The following is an 18,066-nucleotide window of genomic DNA, read 5'->3' as shown; positions in this document are numbered from 1 at the left end:
CATATGCTACAGGTGTGGCCCTAACACAAAAAAACAATTTTTGGTTTTCAAATTGAGGTATATATGGAAATGAAGTGGAGGCCGTCTCTCTCCATTTTGATGACTCATGTCAGATTTCTACCTGCCAGCCCTGCTGCTGTCGTTGCCGCTGTCACCATTGTCATTACTGTTATTATTACTACTTGGGTTAGTGTGAATTGATTCGGTCTCTTCCAGAGAAATCTGGTTGCCACACAACAAACACTTGGCGATGCTTCAAAGCTGCTGTGCACCCAAAGTGGCAGACAGTCGGAATTCCTCCAATTTGGAAAAGGGATGTTTTGGTTTTCCTTTTTGGATGTGTTGGTTGTTGGTGGCTTTCTTGCTATTTTACTAATAATTGCTGTCGGTTCAGCCTTGTCATTACCGGTTTAGTTTGTTATGGGTTGTTTAGTTAAACGGCATGTATAATGATGCATATTTGCCTCAATTCCAAGTGTGCGTGCCCTGCAATTTTCCACTAATTAGACTTTTTAAAGACACATATGCAGTTATCTACTCTAATTTGCATCATCTGTTCCCCCTATTGCCAAAGCAGATGTACAAAGCGCCCACCCACCCCCACTCCAGGAAATAATTTGCTTTTTAGCACTAAGTTCTTTTTTCACTGGTAGACAGGAATGGGGAGAAAGGGGTACAGACGGTTGAGGTTCTTGTCCCCCCCCACACACCCGAAGTGAGAGTCATCCAAATAGTGCAGACAAGAGGTGCTGAGCCTGAGTCAGGCAGGAACAGTGGGGCTGAGAGGAGGAGACGGCCCTGGAGATAACTGAAATACAGCAGCAAATGGACCAAGGACCCCAAACAGCTCCCCACACCCCTGGCTTCAGCCCCCAGCCCCAAAGGATCTAGACACCCACCACTTCCCCAAGAATCAAGCATCCAGACCCTACTCTTCTCAAAGGGCTTTATTTCCCCAGTGTGGGGAACAGCGAGTGGGCTCTGTGGTTTCTATACCTTGACGACCCCGCGGCCTTCTCCAGCCCGGTGGGCTGCGATACAGCCTTCAGAGAGGCAAGGCCTGGGCTCCAGAGGCTAATCCACCCAGAGTGGGGCCGGTTCTGGGAGAAGCCGGGCCTGCTGTGGTTTGCACGGATGACACTCCCTGCAGTGATCCTGAGAGTATCGGCCAAAGTGGTGGTCCAGAGCCATGGGGTTCACCAAAGGACAAGGTTGCCAGGTACAGGGGTTAGGGACCTTCTAGCCAGGTGCAGGGGTCACAGACCAGCTAGGCCTTATTCTGGGAGCAAAACTCCCAATGGCTGCTACTCCTTGAGGTCCCCCAGCAGAGTTCAGTCTGAGGGAAGACAGAACAGGTCGTGGGCATGGAGGGGAGAACAGAAAAAATTAGACACTAGCAATAAGAAAGACGCACAAAAAGCCCAAAGGAGACCCGGAGGGAACCAGGAACAAAGGAAGGGCAGTAAAAGATTAAAACAATCAGATACAGGAACAGAGGCCCGGAAAGCAGGGAAACAGACGTAAGGAGTGACAGAGGCTGCAAATACAGGCAGGTAGACCCTACACACTAATCTTTGGGCCCAGACGGGCTTGGGGGCGGCGGTCCTCCTGGGGGAAGCAACGCAGAGCGGCTCAGGGCCTCAGCGACCCAGCCCAGGACGCGGCTACAGTGCTGGACCTGGAGAGCAAGGGGGGACATCAGGGCGCTACACCGAACCCTACTGCCCCTCCCTCCAGCCATACTCCCCTGGCGTGGCCCGGGATCCTCACCTCCTGTTCCAGCCCTTTCAGGCGCTGCTCATACTCGCGGATTTGTCTCAGCTGCTTCAGCGCTGTGTCCACCCTGGGGATCCAAAGGTTCAGGTCTGCGCAGCAGCCTAACAGCTCCGCCCACCTTGGAGGACGCAGCCCCTGGAACTCAGCTGTCCTCCCCAGCCTTCCAGGACCCTACCCCCTCAGGCTCCGCCTCTAGCCTGGGTCTTTACAGGTCCTAAATCATGGGATCCGCCCCTGAGGCCAGAAGCCCCACCCACACGCAGGCCCCGCCCTCACTTCTGGGACGTGCGCTTCAGACGTTCCGAGTCGCTGTCCCGATTGTCCCGAGCACAGGCCAGCAGGAAATTCTCCTTTTGCACTGACTCCCAGGTCAACAGCCTCCGTTCCGCTTCCTTCGAGAGGATGACCCCTGGGTGGTGAAGTCAGGATGGCGTCAAAGGGCCCGCTGGTCCTCGGGCCACGCCTGCTCCCAGACCCAGCTACCCCACCCAACACTCAGTAGCATTTGTGATCTCCCAGAGCACGCCTCGCTAACACCCCACGCCCCGCAGTGGTCCTGGCCGTCCCCCTCCTATGCATGCCCTTCTCTTTCTCCAGGTCCCACTCCCTGGGTTTCTTTAGGGCCAAGCCCGACTCTCACGAAAATGCTCGGAGTCTGGGGAAGATGGCAAGCGGGCCCAGCGCCTTCGCAGTCGACGGATGAGGGAGCGCACGTGCGAGATGACGATGAGGGGCGGGGCCAGCGCGGGCCTAGAGTGAAATTCTCGGATGAGGCTGTACCGCTGCGCCTTCCAGTAGAGGTCGCTGTTGCCCTGAACTTTGCCGAAGGTGTGGCTGTGGAGACCAGAGGTCAGGAGGTCAAAGCCCCTTCAGAAACCCAGGATCAGGGTTAGCTGTAAGGCAACGGCTGTTTGAAGTCCAAGGCGGCAGGTGGATCTCAGGATTCATACAGTCAGTGGTTAGTACAGGATCTAATCAGTAGTTGGGTTAGGAGGGTCCAGGGTCAGATGTCAAGTTGGGAAAGCTGTCATGAATTAAGGTAGAGGTTGGAATCGGTTCAAAAGTCAGCCTGGGAGTTCCCGTCGTGGCGCAGTGGTTAACGAATCCGACTAGGAACCATGAGGTTGCGGGTTCGATCCCTGCCCTTGCTCAGTGGGATAACGATCCGGCGTTGCCGTGAGCTGTGGTGTACGTTGCAGACGCGGCTCGGATCCCGCGTTGCTGTGGCTCTGGTGTAGGCCGATGGCTGCAGCTCCGATTGAACCCCTAGCCTGGGAACCTCCATATGCCGTGGGAGCGGCCCAAGAAATAGCAACAACAACAACAACAACAACAACAACAAAAAAAGACAAAAGACAAAAAAAAAGTCAGCCTGGACACCAATAACTAAAATCAGAAATGAAAATGGGGGAGTTCCCGTCGTGGCGCAGTGGTTAACGAATCCGACTAGGAACCATGAGGTTGCGGGTTCGGTCCCTGCCCTTGCTCAGTAGGTTAACGATCCGGCGTTGAGCTGTGGTGTAGGTTGCAGACGTGGCTCGGATCTTGTGTTGCTGTGGCTCTGGCGTAGGCTAGTGGCTACAACTCCGATTTGACCCCTAGCCTGGGAACCTCCATATGCCGCAGGAGCAGCCCAAGAAATAGCAAAAAAGACAAAAAAAAAAGAAATGAAAATGGGGACATTGCTATCAACATTATAGAAATAAAAGGGATTATAAGAGAATACTATCGATAATTGTATGCCAGGAAGTTCCCATTGTGGCGCAGCAGAAATGAATCCAACTAGGAACCATGAGGTTGCGGGTTTGATCCCTGGCCTCACTCAGTGGGTTGAGGATCTGGCGTTGCCATGAACTGTGGTGTAGGTCGAAGATGCAGCTTGGATCCTGAGTTGCTGTGGCTGTGGCTGTGGTGTAGGCCGGCAGCTGTAGCTCTGATTCGACCCCTAGCCTGGAAACTTCCATATGCCAGGAGTGTGGCCCTAAAAAGACACACACACACACACACACACACACACACACACACACACACACACATACACATACACACAAAGGCAGTCTTTATGTTACATTTATTTTGCCACAATAAAAAGAAATTAAAATATTCTAACGGGGCTCAGAGAGAAGATTCCAAAGTCCAGGTCAGGAGCAGACTTTGGCTGGATTTGGGGACAAGCCAGCATTAGATTTGAATCAGAAGACTTCCTGCTTGGCTCAGTGGTTAACGACTCTGACTAGCACCCATGAGGACGCAGGTTCGATTCCTGGCCTCGCTCAGTGAGTTAAGGATCTGGCGTGGCTGTGAGCTGTGGTGTAGGTCACAGACGTGGCTCAGATCTGCAGCCAGCAGCTGCAGGTCCAATTAGACCCCTAGCCTGGGAACCTCCATATGCCTTGGGTGTGGCCCTAGAAAAGCCAAAAAAAAAAAAAAAAGATTTGAGTCAGAGTTCAGAAACTAAAACTAGAATTGCTTAGAACGGGGGTCAAGAATCATGCTGGGTTCAAAAGTCATGCAGGGGTCAAGGGTCATGCTGGGTGAGGTCAGATCAGAAGGAAGTGGGGACTCACCTGAACATCGCGATGAGCAAATTGAGCAGCAGGATGTTGGCCACCAGCAGGAAGATGACCAGGAGGAGCACTACCAGCCAGTTGGCGTAAAGTGAGACGCAGGAGCCCGCCTGGGCTCCCGCTGGGCGCGCCCAGAAGCCCGGCTCACTTGAACAGTTGACATGCTCCATGAGGGCCACTGTGAAGGGAGATACTCAGAGATGGAGCCAGAGAGACCTAGACCTTAAGGAAGTCAGAAATCCAGGGGGGTGCGGGAGAGCAAAGACAGGGAGCGAGGGAGACAGATTCCCAGAAAGGGAAGAGTACCGAGACGCAAGGAGACAGAGGAAGAGTCAGAGACTCAGAGAGGGGGAACGAAGGCGGGGGGCCGGTGAGGGACGGGAGGGGGTCCTCAGAGGGAGGGTGTCAGGCACTCTCATCCCCTCTCACCATCCATGTCCTCCTGGGGGATCTGCCCAAAGATTTGCAGGTAGGGCCGGTAGAAGACGCGGCGCAGGATGCTAGGGAGACTACGGTCCTGGGGCCGAAGGAGCCCCTCCGTGGCCACCCCGTAGGCCATCAGCCACACGCCAAGGAAGAAGAGGAAGAAGAACACGTCCTTCATCTGCAGACGGGGACGATGAGACCAAGTCTGGCCCCGCCCCTGCCCCCAAAGCCCCGCGGCCATCCCTGACTTTGAGCCCCTGTGCTTCCAAGATACCTCCCTGGCTCCACCCCTTCCCTCCTCCGGCCCCGCCCACTCCTCACCATCTTGCTCACGATGACGATCTTGGGCCCCAGCTGCTTATTGACGGTGAAGATGTGCAGCAGCCTCAGCGTGAAGATCATGAAGTCGAGGCAGAGGACAGAGCGGCCCAGGTCATACAGGCCCGAGGTCAGCCTGTGGTGTGAGGAGACAGGGTAGGTTACAGACTCAGAGGTTACAGGGTGCAAAGGAAAACCCCGAGTCTTCCCAACACCAGGCTTAAAGCGAGGATGTGGCCTCCCCAGGGCCAGAACTGAGACCCTCCGATTCCCCTGGCATTCACTCAGATTTGAAATTTGGCACAGTGACGGTGACATTGCCAAGCTGCGCCACGCAGGGCGCTGGCACCCATTAAATAATGGCTGGATGAATGATGGCCTTAGCAGAAAGCTGGGAGGTCCCTGCAGCAATCAAGTTGGGAAAACTGTGGAAATATCTGTCCAACCTATAAAAGGCAAAATGCACAGAGTTCCAGCAAACCAATCAGCAGAAGACAAACGACCTAGGAGGAAAGCAGATAATGGACAACAACCCAGAATTCACAGAGGTAGGTCAAATGGCCCACCGAAAATATATATGCATGCAAGAGATCAATGAACACAGTAAATTAAAAACTGGGGGAGTTCCCGTCGTGGCTCAGCAGAAACAAATCTGACTAGCAGCCATGAGGACTCAGGTTTAATCCCTGGCCTCTCTCAGTGGGTTGAGGACTGGGCATTGCCATGAGCTGTGGTGTAGATCACAGATGCAGATCAGATCCTGTGTTGCTGGCTGTGGTGTAGACCGGCAGTTACAGCTCTGATTCAACCCCTAGCCTGGCACCTCCATATGCCATGGGTGCTGACCTAAAGAGACAAAACGGAGTTCCCGTCATGGCTCAGTGGTTAACGAATCCGACTAGGAACCATGAGGTGGTGGGTTTGATCCCTGGCCTCGCTCAGTGGGTTAAGGATCCAGGGCTGCCGTGAGCTGTGGTGTGGGTCACAGATCAGCTCGGATCCTGCGTTGCTGTGGCTCTGGCATAGGCTACAGCTCCGATTAGACCCCTAGCCTGGGGTGCGGCCCTAGAAAACACACACACACACACCAAACACTGGGGCAGGAGTTCCCGATGTGGCACAACGGATTGGCACTGGAGCCCTGGGGCACAGGCACAGCCCAGCGCAGTGGGTTAAGGATCAGGTGTTGCCACTGTCTTAGACGCGGCATAGGTCACAGCTGAGGTTCAGATTCAATCCCCGGCCCAGGAATATGCCGTGGGATGGCCAGAAAAACAAAGCAAACAAAAAACTGGGGCAAAGGATATGAAAAGACAGTTGACAGAGGACATGTGGCCATTAGATATAAAAGATGCCCAACTTACCCAACTAGGAGTCAGGGATGCATAAATTAAAACAAGGAGAAGTCATTTTTACCCGTAAGATTGGCAAAACATGTAAAGGTGAAAATGAGAGCTACAACATTTTAAAGATTCAAAATATCAGCTATTGTGAAGCATGTTCTTAAGAGGGTGTTGTCTTACCTGGCTGGTAGGTGTGTGGACAGAAGGTATTTTACAAGGAAACCAGTCCACATCAAGAATACATATACCTTTTGACCCACAAAGTATACATCTCGAATGTAAACTTTTTTTTTTGGCCACACCCGAGGCATGCGGAAGTTACCAGGCCAGGGATCAAACTCACAACAGCAGGGGCTGGAGTCACAGCAGTGACAATGCTGGATCTTTAACCACTAGGCTACCAGGGTTAAACTTTATGAATGGATGTAAACTTTATTAATTTGGAATCATAAACAATGAGAAACAATTGAAAGGCCCATCCAGGAGGGACTGGCAAGAAATGAATTAATATTATATAGCCCAGTCTGAGCAATGCAAATTTCTGAGGGTAATTCTTCACAATTTGTTTTTTATAAATAAGCAGAAAGAGCCCAAGTTTTACAGAGTAAAAATTTGGCAAAACACTCAGGCCTCCCTGATGAAATTTAAAACTAAGAAATTTGACCCAGGAGCACTGGGCATGAAAGAAAAGCCACAAAGTAAAATTCACAAACACAGATCCTAGACTTTGGAAAATCTGATATGGACAAAACCACAAATGATGGGCCAAATATTTGTTGTAAAACTTAACCTGAATCATAATTAACCTAGTTGAAATAATTTCAGAAACTTTTTTTTTTTTTTTTGTCTTTTTAGGGCTGCACCCTCAGCATTTGGAAGTTCCCAGGCTAGGGGTTGAATTGGAGCTACAGCCGCCAACTTACACCACAGCCACAGCAATGCCAGCTCTGAGCCTATCTGAGACCTACACCACAGCTCACAGCAACATCGGATCCTTAACCCACCGAGCGAGGCCAGGGATCGAACCCGTGTTCACATGGAACCTAGTCAGTTACTGCTGAGCCACGATGAGAACTCCAGTGTCAGAAACTGAAAAAGAAAATAGCTGAAGCTAATTTCACTGCCCCGCAATATAAAATTGATCAAGGAAGTTTAAAATAAACTAAAATACTTCCTTGGTAAGAATGTGTGGAGGTTCGCTTGTAGCACATAGTTAAGGACCTGGTGCCACCACAGCTGTAGTGCAGGCTGCAACTATGTCATGGGTTCAATCCCTGGCCCTGGGAACTTCCACATGCCTCAGGTGTGGCAAAAGAAAAAAGAAAAAAAGAAGAAGAATTCATTAGTACTGGTAAAATTCTGATTACAATATTATTTTATTTTAATTTTTTTGCACTTTATCATCATTATTATTTGCTTTTTAGGGCCGCACCCACAACGTATGGAAGTTCCCAGGCTAGGGGTCAAATTGGAGCTGCAACTGCCGGCCTACACCACAGCCACAGCAACATGGGATCTGAGCTGTGTCTGTGACCCACACCACAGCTCATAGCAGCGCTGGATCCTTAACCCATCGAGTGAGGCCAGGGATCAAACCTGCATTCTCATGGATAATAGTCAAGATTTGTTTCTGCTGCGCCACAACGGGAACTCCCCTGATTACAATTTTATAATTACGCAGATTCAAATACCGAGGATCAAAGTCAAAGCCACTGTCTTGTTTTGTTTTTTGTTTTTTGTTTTTTGTCTTTTTGCCTTTTCTAGGGTGGCTCCCACGGCATATGGAGGTTCGCAGGCTAGGGGTCAGATCGGAGTTGTAGCCGCCGGCCTACGCCAGAGCCACAGCAACTCGGGATCCAAGCCACGTTTGTGACCCACATCACAGCTCACGGTAACGCCGGATCCTTAACCCGCTGAGCAAGGCCGGGGATCGAACCCGCAACCTCATGGTTTCTAGTTGGATTCATTAACCACTGCGCCATGGGAAGTCCAAAGCCACTGTCTTGTGATGAAGGAACTGCAAGTAGCTCTCAGAGAGCCCAGAGTGTAGATGAAGAAAAGAGACAGACATCAGGAGGCAGCCCTGCAGCGAACGGTTGACCCAGACCAGATCTAGGGCCTGGGGCTCTGTCCAGGGGCTCTGGGGAGCCCCAAGAGGAAGAGAAGGACAGACCAGATTTGGGCATGAAAAAACCCCCTGTGGGGGACGGGCGGGAGGGAAGAGAGTGGAGTCCAGGCGGCTGTGGCAAGGTTCTGGCTGGGGGTGGGAGAAGCAGCCGTGGAGGTGGAGACGGGGATGGGACACGGAGAGTGAGGGGCCAGGAGGTCTGGACCTGGGACCACAGGCTGTGGATGAAGAGGAGGGATGAGGTGAGGGTGGCACCCAGTGTGCGGCCTGGTGTCTGGCAGCTGGGCCAGGCTGGGGGCTGCAGAAACATCCTGTAGATCTAGAATAAAGAGCAGAGCAGTGGGGTTCTCACCTTATCCCACCTGCCCTAGGAGCCAGACACCAACCATGAGCACACTGCTTAGACTACCTTCATGCGGTACTTTCAATCAAGAAAGGACTTTTGCTTTTTTGGTCCACACCTTTGGCACATGGAGGTTCCCAAGCTATGGGTGCAATCGGAGCTACAGCTGCTGGCCTACAGCACAGTCACAGCAACGACGGATCTGAGCCACATCTGTGACCTACACCACAAGCTCTTGCAATGCCAGATCCTTAACCCACTGAGTGGAGCCAGGGATCGAACCTGCATCCTCGTGGATCTTAGATTCTTAACCCACTGAGCAACAATGGGACCGCCAGGGTTTTTTGTTTTGTTTTGTTTTTTGGTTTTTGTTTTGGTTTTTAGGGCTGCACCTGCCTTATATGGAAATTCCCAGGCTAGGGGTCCAATCGGAGCTGCAAACACCAGCCCAGCCTAGCCACAGCCACAGTCAAGCAGGATCCAAGCTGCGTCTGCGACCTACACCACAGCTCACAGCAACGCTGGATTCTTAACCCATTGAGCGAGACCATGGATCGAACCCGTGTCCTCGTGGAACCTAGTCGGGTTCGTTACCGCTGTGCCAGGAAAGGAACTCCAAGATTCTTTTTTTAAAGAAGGTATTTCTGGGAGTTCCCATCTTGGCATAGTGGTTAACGAATCCGACTAGAAACCATGAGGTTGTGGGTTCGATCCCTGGCCTTGCTCAGCGGGTGAAGGATCCAGTGTTGCTGTGAGCTGTGGTGTAGGTCACAGACACAGCTCGGATCCCACATTGCTGTGGCTCTGGTGTAGGCCGGCGGCTACAGCTCTGATCCGATCTGACCCCTAGCCTGGGAACCTCCATATGCTGAGGGTAAGGTCCTAGAAAAGGCAAAAAGACCAAAAAAAAAAAAAAAGAAGGTATTTCTGTTTGTTTCTTAAGAATAACCAGGGTTGTTTTAAAATTGTCAATCACTAGATTGGACCCCTATAATAGTGTACCTCAGCTGTACTTCAATGAAAAAAAGACAATAAGCCGAGTGGGGCTTAGCGGCTGCCGGCCCCAGAAAAGCCACGAGGGCAGAGCCCTCTTGTCCCCACGCCCAGCCGGGTCAGGAAGGAAGAGTCGGGGGTTGCCGTGGGCGGGAGTGGGAGGTCGCAGGGACACTCACCGGCAGCCCACGCCCAGCAGGAAGCAGGTGAGGGCCACCAGGTCGCACTGGTTCCAGGTGTCGGAGAGGTAGAGGTGCAGGCGGCGGTGCAGCGGGGCCTGGTGGGAGTCTGTCCCGGAGCCCCCCAAGGCTAGGCTGCTCCAGCCGCTGCTCAGGCTCTGGCGGAACTCCTCACACAGCAGCGTGAAGGCCCAGAAGTAGAGCAGCAGCTCCAGGGCGCCGGGAGGCTCGGGCTGGAAGTCGATGAGCAGCACGCGGGCGAAGAGCAGCAGGAAGAGGAGGTAGCTGACCACGTTGCCCATGAAGGCCGTCACCGGCGCCCCCCAGAACTGGGGCCAGCGGCGCAGGCGCGGGGGGCACCCCCCACAGCAGCTCCTGTGGTTGGGCCGCCTCAGCATCCCCAAGGGCATCTTCTCAGGTGGGTCTGCTGGCCTGGGGGAGAGAAGAATGGACTTAACCTTCACCACTATCCCACCTCTAACCTTTTTTTTTTTTTTTTGTCTTTCTAGGGCCGCCCCTGCAGCATATGGAGGTTCCCAGGCTAGGGGTCCAATCAGGGCTATAGCCCCCGGCCCACACCACAGCCACATCAACTCAGGATCCGAGCCACATCTGCAACCTACACCACAGCTCGTGGCAACACCGGATCCTCAACCCACTGAGCAAGGCCAGGGATCGAACCTGTGTCCTCATGGATGCCAGGCACGTTCATTAACTGCTAAGCCATGACTGGAACGCCCCGCCTCAAACCTTTTCACATTCTCCTCATCCTCCATCATGTCTGACCCTGCTTGACCTGAAACTAAGTGATGTCTGCCATCTCCTTGACTTTTTTTTTTTTTTTGGTTTTTAGGGCCGTTCTCACTGCATAGGAAAGTTCCCAGGCCGGAGGTCAAATCAGAATTACAGCTGCTGGCCTACACCACAGACACAGCAACGCAGGATGATCCAAGCTGCGTCTGGGACCTATACCACAGCTTGCGCAGCAACACCGGGTCCTCAATCCACTGAGCAAGGCCAAGGACGGAACCTGCATCTCACGGATTCAAGTCAGGTGTGTTTCCGCTGTGCCACAACAGGAACTCTCATTTTCTTGACTTTTGACCCCTGTATTTAACTTCTGACCTCCGAAATCGGAAATCCGCTGTCAAGACTGCTGACCTTCCACCTCTGACGACTTCCATCCTTCTGCCCTCTGGTCCCTGGGCTGAGCTCTGACTCTTGTGTCGCTTTTGGCTTCTTTCACTTTTACAACTTCTGAATCTCTTGGTCGGACCTGGGACCGTCCACCCAGCCTCGGGCCCTCAAAGATGATCTCTGACTCCCTCACCCTCATGGCCTTGATTCCCCAGGTCTGACAACTCCATCCCTGCATATTAACCCACACATTCTGCTATCAGAATATCCAGCCGGATAACCGTCCTTTCCCTGTAGCTGATCTCCAAACACACAGTCATCTTTGGCTTCTGAATTCTAACTTTCTTGGTCCACTCATATCTCTGACTCCTATCTCCTCTAAGCTCTAAGCCTCTGTCTCAGTTTTATCCTAACTCTTCAATTCTTTTTTTTTTTTTTTTGGTCTTTTTGCTATTTCTTGGGCCGCTCCCGCGGCATATGGAGGTTCCCAGGCTAGGGGTCCAATCGGAGCTGTAGCCACCAGCCTGCGCCAGAGCCACAGCAACTCGGGATCCGAGCCGCATCTGCAACCTACACCACAGCTCACGGCAACACCGGATCATTAACCCACTGAGCAAGGCAGGGATCGAACCCGCAACCTCATGGTTCCTAGTCGGATTCGTTAACCACTGCACCACCACGGGAACTCCTAACTCTTCAATTCTGACCTCAAATCGGAAACTGCAACGTGAATACTACTACTTCCAATAAATTCAGTAAAGCTAAGAGGAAAAACAAACTGGCTTGGAGAAGCATCCTCTCTTTATGAATAAGCAGAAAGAAAACTCACAAGTGGAAACAACCCACATGTCCATCAACTGAATAGATAAAGAAAACGTGGTGGAGTTCCCATCGTGGCGCAGAGGAAACGCATCCAACTAGGAACCATGAGGTTGCGGGTTCGATCCCTGGCCTTGATCAGCGGGTTAAGGATCCGGCCTGGCCGCAAGCTGTGGTGTATGTCGCAGACGTGGCTCGGATCTGGCGTGGCTCTGGCTCTGGCGTAGGCCAGCAGCTGCAGGTCCAATTTGACCCCTAGTCTGGGAGCCACCATATGCTGTGGTTGCAGCCCTAAAAAGAAAGAAAAAGGGGGGGGGGAAGAAAGAAAGAAAAAAGAAAACATGGTAGATCCATACAGTGGAATATTATTCAGCAATAAAAGGTAATAAAGCGCTGGTACATGCTACGAAGCAGAGTCACTGTGAAAATATGACGCTAAGTTAACGAAGCCGGTCAAAAAAGACCACATCCTGTACCACCTCATTTATATAAAATTTCCAGAAGAGGCAAATGTGTAGGGACAGAAAGTAAATTAGTGGCTGCCTGAGGCTGTGGGGGAGGGAGGAGTAGGGAGTGACTGTTAGTGGGTTCAAGGTTTCTTGCTGCAGTGATGACAATGTTTTAAAATTCATTTTGTGGGAGTTCCCGTCGTGGCGCAGTGGTTAACGAATCCGACGAGGAACCATGAGGTTGCGGGTTCGATCCCTGGCCTTGCTCAGTGGGTTAAGGGTCCGGCGTTGCTGTGGCTCTGGCATAGGTCGGTGTCTGAAGCTCCGATTGGACCCCTAGCCTGGAAACCTCCATGTGCCGTGGGAGCGGCCCAAGAAAAGGCAAAAAAAAAGACAAAAAATAAATAAAATTCATTTTGTGGATGCAAACCGTTACATTTATTTATTTATTTATTTATTTATTTGGGAGGGGTGTGTTTGTTTTTGCATTTTTGGCCACCCTGTAGCATATGGAGTATGCACAGGCAGCATGAAGAAAACTGATTTCCAGTGAAAACTCCTTGGTGGCAGAACCACACCTCGAACCAAGCCTTGAGCTTGGCCTTTGGGAAACCTCCTCGGAATTTTCGGTGGCTTCCTGAAACCACCCTCTCTGGAAGCCGCACTTCTCCCTGGTCTTGCTCCCAGGACCTGGGGCTCCTGGAGCCGCCAAGGGTGCCCCTCCCCACCCCCAGCACAGGGCTGGTGCTTCACTCACCCGACAGGCCCTTCCCCATTGGTGCCCCCGTCCTCGTCAAGCGCCAGGTCCTTCTGCGTGGGCTCCTCATCCGACTTCCTGGCATGGAGGGACCCACAGAGTGAAAAATAGAGGGAGCGGAGGCAGGGAGAGGAATGCTCGACGGAGACCCACCCTCAGCCACCCAGAGACATTGCAGGGAAAGAAAGGCATCACCCCAAAGGGACCTTTCCCCAGAGCCATGGCCAGAAGGCTGAGGATACCACAGCGAGCACCCCGAAAGCTCACCTCCCCAAACATGCCCCCAGGCTGGAGGAAGGAGAGGATCCCCAAAGGCCAGGGAAGCTCTGGGCAGACGGAGGAGAAAGGCAGCCAGAGCGGAGCAGGAGGAAGAAGCTGACTCCTGCCCCCACCTCCTGCCAGTCCCACCCCAGGAACTGACCTGAAGGTGATGAGGTTGGTGTAGATGAGTGGGGGGCAAAAGAAGGTGAGAACCAGGGCCCAGATGGGCGTGGTGCTGTCCATGTGCCCCCACCACTTCTGTGTCAGCAGAGACTGTGGAGTGGGGCAGGATTAGGAGCCCTGAATCGCCCCACAGCCCCCTCCTGAAGCCCCCAGGCAAGGACGGGGCCAAGGCTCCAGAGTCCAGGGCAAAGGCTCACTAGGGGCCAGAACTATGGGGGGGTTGTCAAAAGCAAGGGTCACCTGTCTCAGATTTTAGAGGTTAAACAGTCAACATTTGTTAACACAATATACCGACTCCCCAGCTGAGCGCTTTCCACAGACGAGAGCGCTGAACCCTCGCCACACCCCCAGGAGGAGGACAGGTACTAGAATTTTCCCCTTTTTCATGGATGGAGCACGGGGAGGTTTCGGAAGGGGCAAAAGCTGGAACTCCTGACTTTAACCATCATTTAAAGCAAAGGACTCTGGGCAATTATCTGAAGTACCAGCCACATCACCCCAGCACGGCTGGGTGAGCGGAACGTCTCGTACTGAGGGTCAGGCTCTCTTAAGTCCCTGTCGCATTTAGACGAAGGAGACTGAGAGAGTTTTCGAAATGTCGGGACTGGCAGGATGGGAGAGGCGGTGGGGGCGAATGGGACCTCCCGCAGGAAAGGATTTCCCATAGGAAGGGTGGGAGCTCCTAAACCAGGGTTTGTCTATACCCCGGAACACCAGCTAACTGCACTGACGTCATTCTAACTGATGACACCTGGAAATGGGTCTCCTCTGTGGGAGCCTGGGCTTCCTCCTAAAGTCACCAGGGATTCCCCGATCTGGAATGGAACCTTTGAGGAGGGTGGGCTTTGCTGTGGGGAGCTTGGCTTTCTTGCTGCAGAAGGTGGAGCTTCACGTGGGAAGAACAACCCTTCCTGCAGGGGGCTTAGACTTTCCAGGGGAGTGGGGGGGGTCTCTGGAGGGAGGGGCCAGTCAAGGCCACAGACTGGAGTCCCCCTGAGACCCGTTTGGGATGTTGGTGTCTCAGATGCTCACCTGTACCCCATCCTGGGCGAAGAAGGCCCGGGCGTCCGCCTGCGTGGCAAGCTGGAGGCAGGTGGCATCTCCCCAGAGTGGGCAGCGCCGAAGGAGCAGGCGCGCGGCCCGGTCCTCACTGCTGCGGTAGCACTCGCCAAAAAGGTCTGGGTGCCAGAGCGAAAGGAGTGGGGCGGGGATGGGAGGGAAGAGGAGGGAGGGTGGGGGGAGCAGGGTTAGGGGGAAGGAGAGGGGAGCTGTACACCCCCTTCACTGCGGCTCCCAGGCCCTCCCCCAGGCACCATGCCCCACGCACCAACACCCAGCCCCTCAAACTTGGCTGCCAGGTCCTTCCTCTTTGCCGCCTCGTCCGCCTCAGTCTCCAGGCGAGCCAGCACTCGGAGCAACAAGCAGGCCCCAAGAGCTGAGGCCACGGAATTGGAACCCTGGAGAGACAGAGGTGGGGGGTCACAGGTAGGGTCTGCGTTTAGAGTGAGATTCCCGGAGGAGTGCAAGGATGGGGGCCGAGCTTGTGATCGAGGGAAGGGACAGGGCCACACGTGAGAAATTAACCAACGTCGGAGTTCCCGTTGCGGCAGAAATGCATCCGACTAGTCACCATAAGGTTGCAGGTTCGACCCCTGGCCTCCATTAGTGCGTTAAGGATCCAGCATTGCCATGAGCTGTGTGTAGGTCACAGACTCAGCTCTGAGCCCACACTGCCGTGGTTGTGGTGTAGGCCGGCAGCTGTAGCTACAATTCAACCCCTTGCCTGGGAGCTTCCATGTGCCACAGGTGTGGCCCTAAAAAGCAAAAAAAGAAAGAAAGAAATTAACCAAGTCATCAGAGGCCAAGAAGAAAGCAATGTTTGCAGGTGGATCTGGAAGAAACCCGACATCAGCAGGAACTGTCAGAAGTCAGGTGGTTCTGATACCAGGGGCTTAGCTGGAGTTAAAACAACATCGGGAGGTTACAGAGAGGCCAAGAAGCAGTTGGAGATGTCTCCTAAGACGGCAGAGGAGAGAACTTCAAGACTCTGTCTCAAACCACAACAAAAACTCCGACCCTCCATACAAAGCAACAAGTAAGCTGGCAAAAACTGTTGGAATCAACTTTTTCAGAATTCTGGAATCTAACATAAAATTTACAACACATGGGAGAACGCTTAAGGAAGAGAGAAAATGCTGTCTTTTAGTAGAAGAGCATTGTGGCATTCAACTCACCCACTTACCATTGCCAATTCCCCAGCTCAGTGGCTGCCTTGAAGGCAGCAGCCCATGTTCCTGCTGCAGGTTCTTGGTATCAGAGGGAGCAATTCAGAGCCTACTTTTTTTTTTTTCTTTTTGCCCGTGCCCACAGCACATGGAAGTTCCCCAGCCAGGGATCAAATCCCAGCTGCAGCTGTGACCTATGCCAAACATCAAGAACTCTCAGATCGTCTTCTTAAATAATTGCTATTGTGTGTACAAACCTAGCTGATCGTTCCCTGAAGGGACGGCTCAAAGGTTGGCCTTTATTGTGCTATAATTGGAGCTTCCCTAAAGCAGAAGTGGCTTCCCAGGTGGTGTTTGAAGGTATTTAAAAATAAATGTAGGATTTCCCGTGGCACGGTGGTTAACGAATCTGATTAGGAACCATGAGGTTGCGGGTTCCATCCCTGGACTCGCTCAGTGGGTTAAGGATCCAGCATTGCTGTAGCTGTGGCGTAGGCCGGTGGCTACAGCTCCAATTAGACCCCTAGCCTGGGAACCTGCATATGCCACAGGAGTGGCCCTAGAAAAGGCAAAAAAATAAAAAAAATAAAAACAAATGTATTAGGCTCAGCTACCTGAGGCAAGGAATAACAGTCTAGGCAAGCAACAGATATCCTGAACAGCTTGGGAGAGAAGAGGGATGTAGTTGGAGGAAGGAGATACTTGGGAGGAAAAGGGGTTTAAAAAACTCCTACGTGGGGAGTCGCCCTTGTGGCTCAGCAGGTTATAAACCCGAATAATATCCATGAGGATGCAGGTTCGATCCCTTTTTTTTTTCAGTGGGTTAAGGATCCAGCATTGCCGTGAGCTGTGGTGTAGGTCAGTAGCTGCAGCTCTGAGTTGACCCCTAGCCTGGGAACTTCCATATGCTGCGGGTGTGGCCCTAAAAAGAAAAAAAAGAAAAAAAAAAGTCCTACATGGAAGTTCTTTTTTGGCACAGCAGGTTAAGAATCCAGGGTTGTCACTGCAGAGGCTTAGGTCACTGCTGTGGCTCGGGTTTGACCCCCGGCCCAGGAACTTCCACATGCTGCTGTGGGCATGGCAAAAAAAAAACAAACAAACAACCTCCTACATGTACTAAGGAATCTAGAAGGCCATGCACATGCCTAAGACTGGATGTGTGCTCAGAAAAGACTAAAGGAAACCCTAAGCTTTTACCTCTGGCTGACCATTAGGCTTAGCAAAAGCAGGAAGCAGAAGCTAAAGCAGCACTGTAAAGAGCCTGCCTAAGTATTGATAAACATCTCCAACTAAGAGCCAATCTGAAAAGCTGGAGAGTGTTATTCCCTCAATCAGTCATTTGAGGACATCTCTGCTGCGGTACTAGCTAACCACTAAGCTGAAAACAGGACTTCGGTGGCCATGTATGACAAAGAACACAAATTTTACAAAAGTAGCTGAGAAAAGTCACTAAACAAACAACAACTCACAATAAGCAGCAGCAACAAGCCCTGGAAGGATTGAGCTGCTTTCCAGAGTTGTCATAATATTCCAAATGTCCAGTTTTCAACAACAAAAACATTTATAAAGCCTGCAAAGAAACGTGAAAGTATGACCGGTTTACAAGAAAAAAGGAAACTAGGAAGCTCAGCCACTGGGCTTACTAGACAAAGAATTTTTTCTTTTTTTTTCTTTTGGCTGGCATAGGGGGTTCCCAGGCCAGGGATCAGACCCAAGCCACAGTTGCAACCTATGCCACCACTGCAGCAATGCTGGATCCTTAACCCACCACACCAGGCTGGGGATCAAACCCGTGTTCGGGCACTGCAGAGAAGCCACTGACCCCTTTTTGCCACTGCAGGAACTGCATAGACAAAGACTTTAAATCCACTGTCTTAAATATGCCCCCCAAAATTAAAAGAAATCATGAACAAAGGAAGCCAGGAGAATGATGTCTCAGGAAATAGAGCATAGAAATAAAGAAAAAGAAATTATAAAAAGGAACCAAATAGAAATGCTGGAGCTGAAAAATACAATAATTGAAATGAAAATTCATTTAAAAGGCTTAACAGCAGCTTTGAAGAGGCAGAAGAAATAACTTGTAAACTTGAAGATAAGTCAATTGCAATTATCCAGTTTGAGGAGTATGAAGAAAAAAGATTGAAGAAAGAGCAACAGACCCT

General features: G+C 51.9%; 1 protein-coding gene across 7 annotated transcripts in view; it reads right to left on the bottom strand.

The window, feature by feature from the left end:
* Positions 1-932: 932 nt before the first annotated feature.
* Positions 933-18,066, bottom strand: part of TRPM4 (transient receptor potential cation channel subfamily M member 4) — a 37,796-nt gene continuing 20,662 nt past the window's right edge. For 4 of the 7 annotated variants that reach the window (XM_047790792.1, XM_047790794.1, XM_047790795.1 and 1 more), the window contains 12 exons: positions 15,007-15,136; positions 14,712-14,857; positions 13,657-13,769; positions 13,236-13,313; positions 10,074-10,505; positions 5,091-5,223; positions 4,773-4,947; positions 4,344-4,521; positions 2,417-2,610; positions 2,053-2,185; positions 1,771-1,894; positions 933-1,678 (listed from right to left, as the gene is read on the bottom strand). In XM_047790792.1, the coding sequence (XP_047646748.1) occupies positions 1,568-1,678; positions 1,771-1,894; positions 2,053-2,185; positions 2,417-2,610; positions 4,344-4,521; positions 4,773-4,947; positions 5,091-5,223; positions 10,074-10,505; positions 13,236-13,313; positions 13,657-13,769; positions 14,712-14,857; positions 15,007-15,136 (1,947 nt within the window). In that variant the 3' untranslated portion in view covers positions 933-1,567. The remainder of the gene's footprint in view (positions 1,679-1,770; positions 1,895-2,052; positions 2,186-2,416; positions 2,611-4,343; positions 4,522-4,772; positions 4,948-5,090; positions 5,224-10,073; positions 10,506-13,235; positions 13,314-13,656; positions 13,770-14,711; positions 14,858-15,006; positions 15,137-18,066) is intronic. The other 3 variants (XM_047790797.1, XM_047790798.1, XM_047790793.1) reach the window with 2 other exon arrangements.

The sequence above is a fragment of the Phacochoerus africanus genome, chromosome 8 (genome assembly GCF_016906955.1).
Source record: "Phacochoerus africanus isolate WHEZ1 chromosome 8, ROS_Pafr_v1, whole genome shotgun sequence".
In the NCBI taxonomy this organism is placed as follows: domain Eukaryota; kingdom Metazoa; phylum Chordata; class Mammalia; order Artiodactyla; family Suidae; genus Phacochoerus; species Phacochoerus africanus.
This window is presented reverse-complemented; position numbering and strand designations above follow the sequence as displayed.